Here is a 389-nt window from a genome sequence, read left to right as displayed (position 1 = left end):
TAAACTTACACAAGGCCTGAGTCTTTCTTCGTTTATCCGCAGAAATGAATTTGCTAGGCTTAACGATTTGCGCAGGTCCGCAAGTGTAACCAGGTCCTGGTCCCTTCAAAGTGACGTTCCTAGGCGCTCTAACCGTCGTATTAGTCGTTCCAGATTGACCAACACTAATCTGAAACGAAGAAATCGCAGTTGCTGGATCTTGTGCCCACGAGCTAATCACACCGCCTCTACAACAGTTGGATATCTGTTGGGTGTAAGGAGTTCCCGGTAACAAGTCAACAATGGTTGGAGTTTTCTTGCAACAATGAGGAATGTTACCCTTGAACTTAGAACAATCTCCTTGTTCTGTTGCTTGCGCACCAACCATACTCCATATAACTTCCTTCTTC

At 45.2% G+C, this 389-nt stretch overlaps 1 protein-coding gene across 1 annotated transcript; it reads right to left on the bottom strand.

Annotated features, from left to right (window-relative positions):
* Nucleotides 1-9: 9 nt before the first annotated feature.
* Nucleotides 10-383, bottom strand: LOC109131973 (COBRA-like protein 2; the record flags this gene model as incomplete). The annotated part of the gene is made up of 1 exon (XM_019243132.1): nt 10-383. A coding segment is annotated over exon 1 (358 nt), but the record flags the coding sequence as incomplete, so codon positions are not given.
* Between the last annotated feature and the right edge of the window lie 6 nt (nt 384-389).

The sequence above is a fragment of the Camelina sativa genome, unplaced genomic scaffold, assembly GCF_000633955.1.
Source record: "Camelina sativa cultivar DH55 unplaced genomic scaffold, Cs unpScaffold10380, whole genome shotgun sequence".
In the NCBI taxonomy this organism is placed as follows: domain Eukaryota; kingdom Viridiplantae; phylum Streptophyta; class Magnoliopsida; order Brassicales; family Brassicaceae; genus Camelina; species Camelina sativa.
Note: the sequence above shows the minus strand (reverse complement) of the source record. Positions and strands in the feature narration are given on the sequence as shown.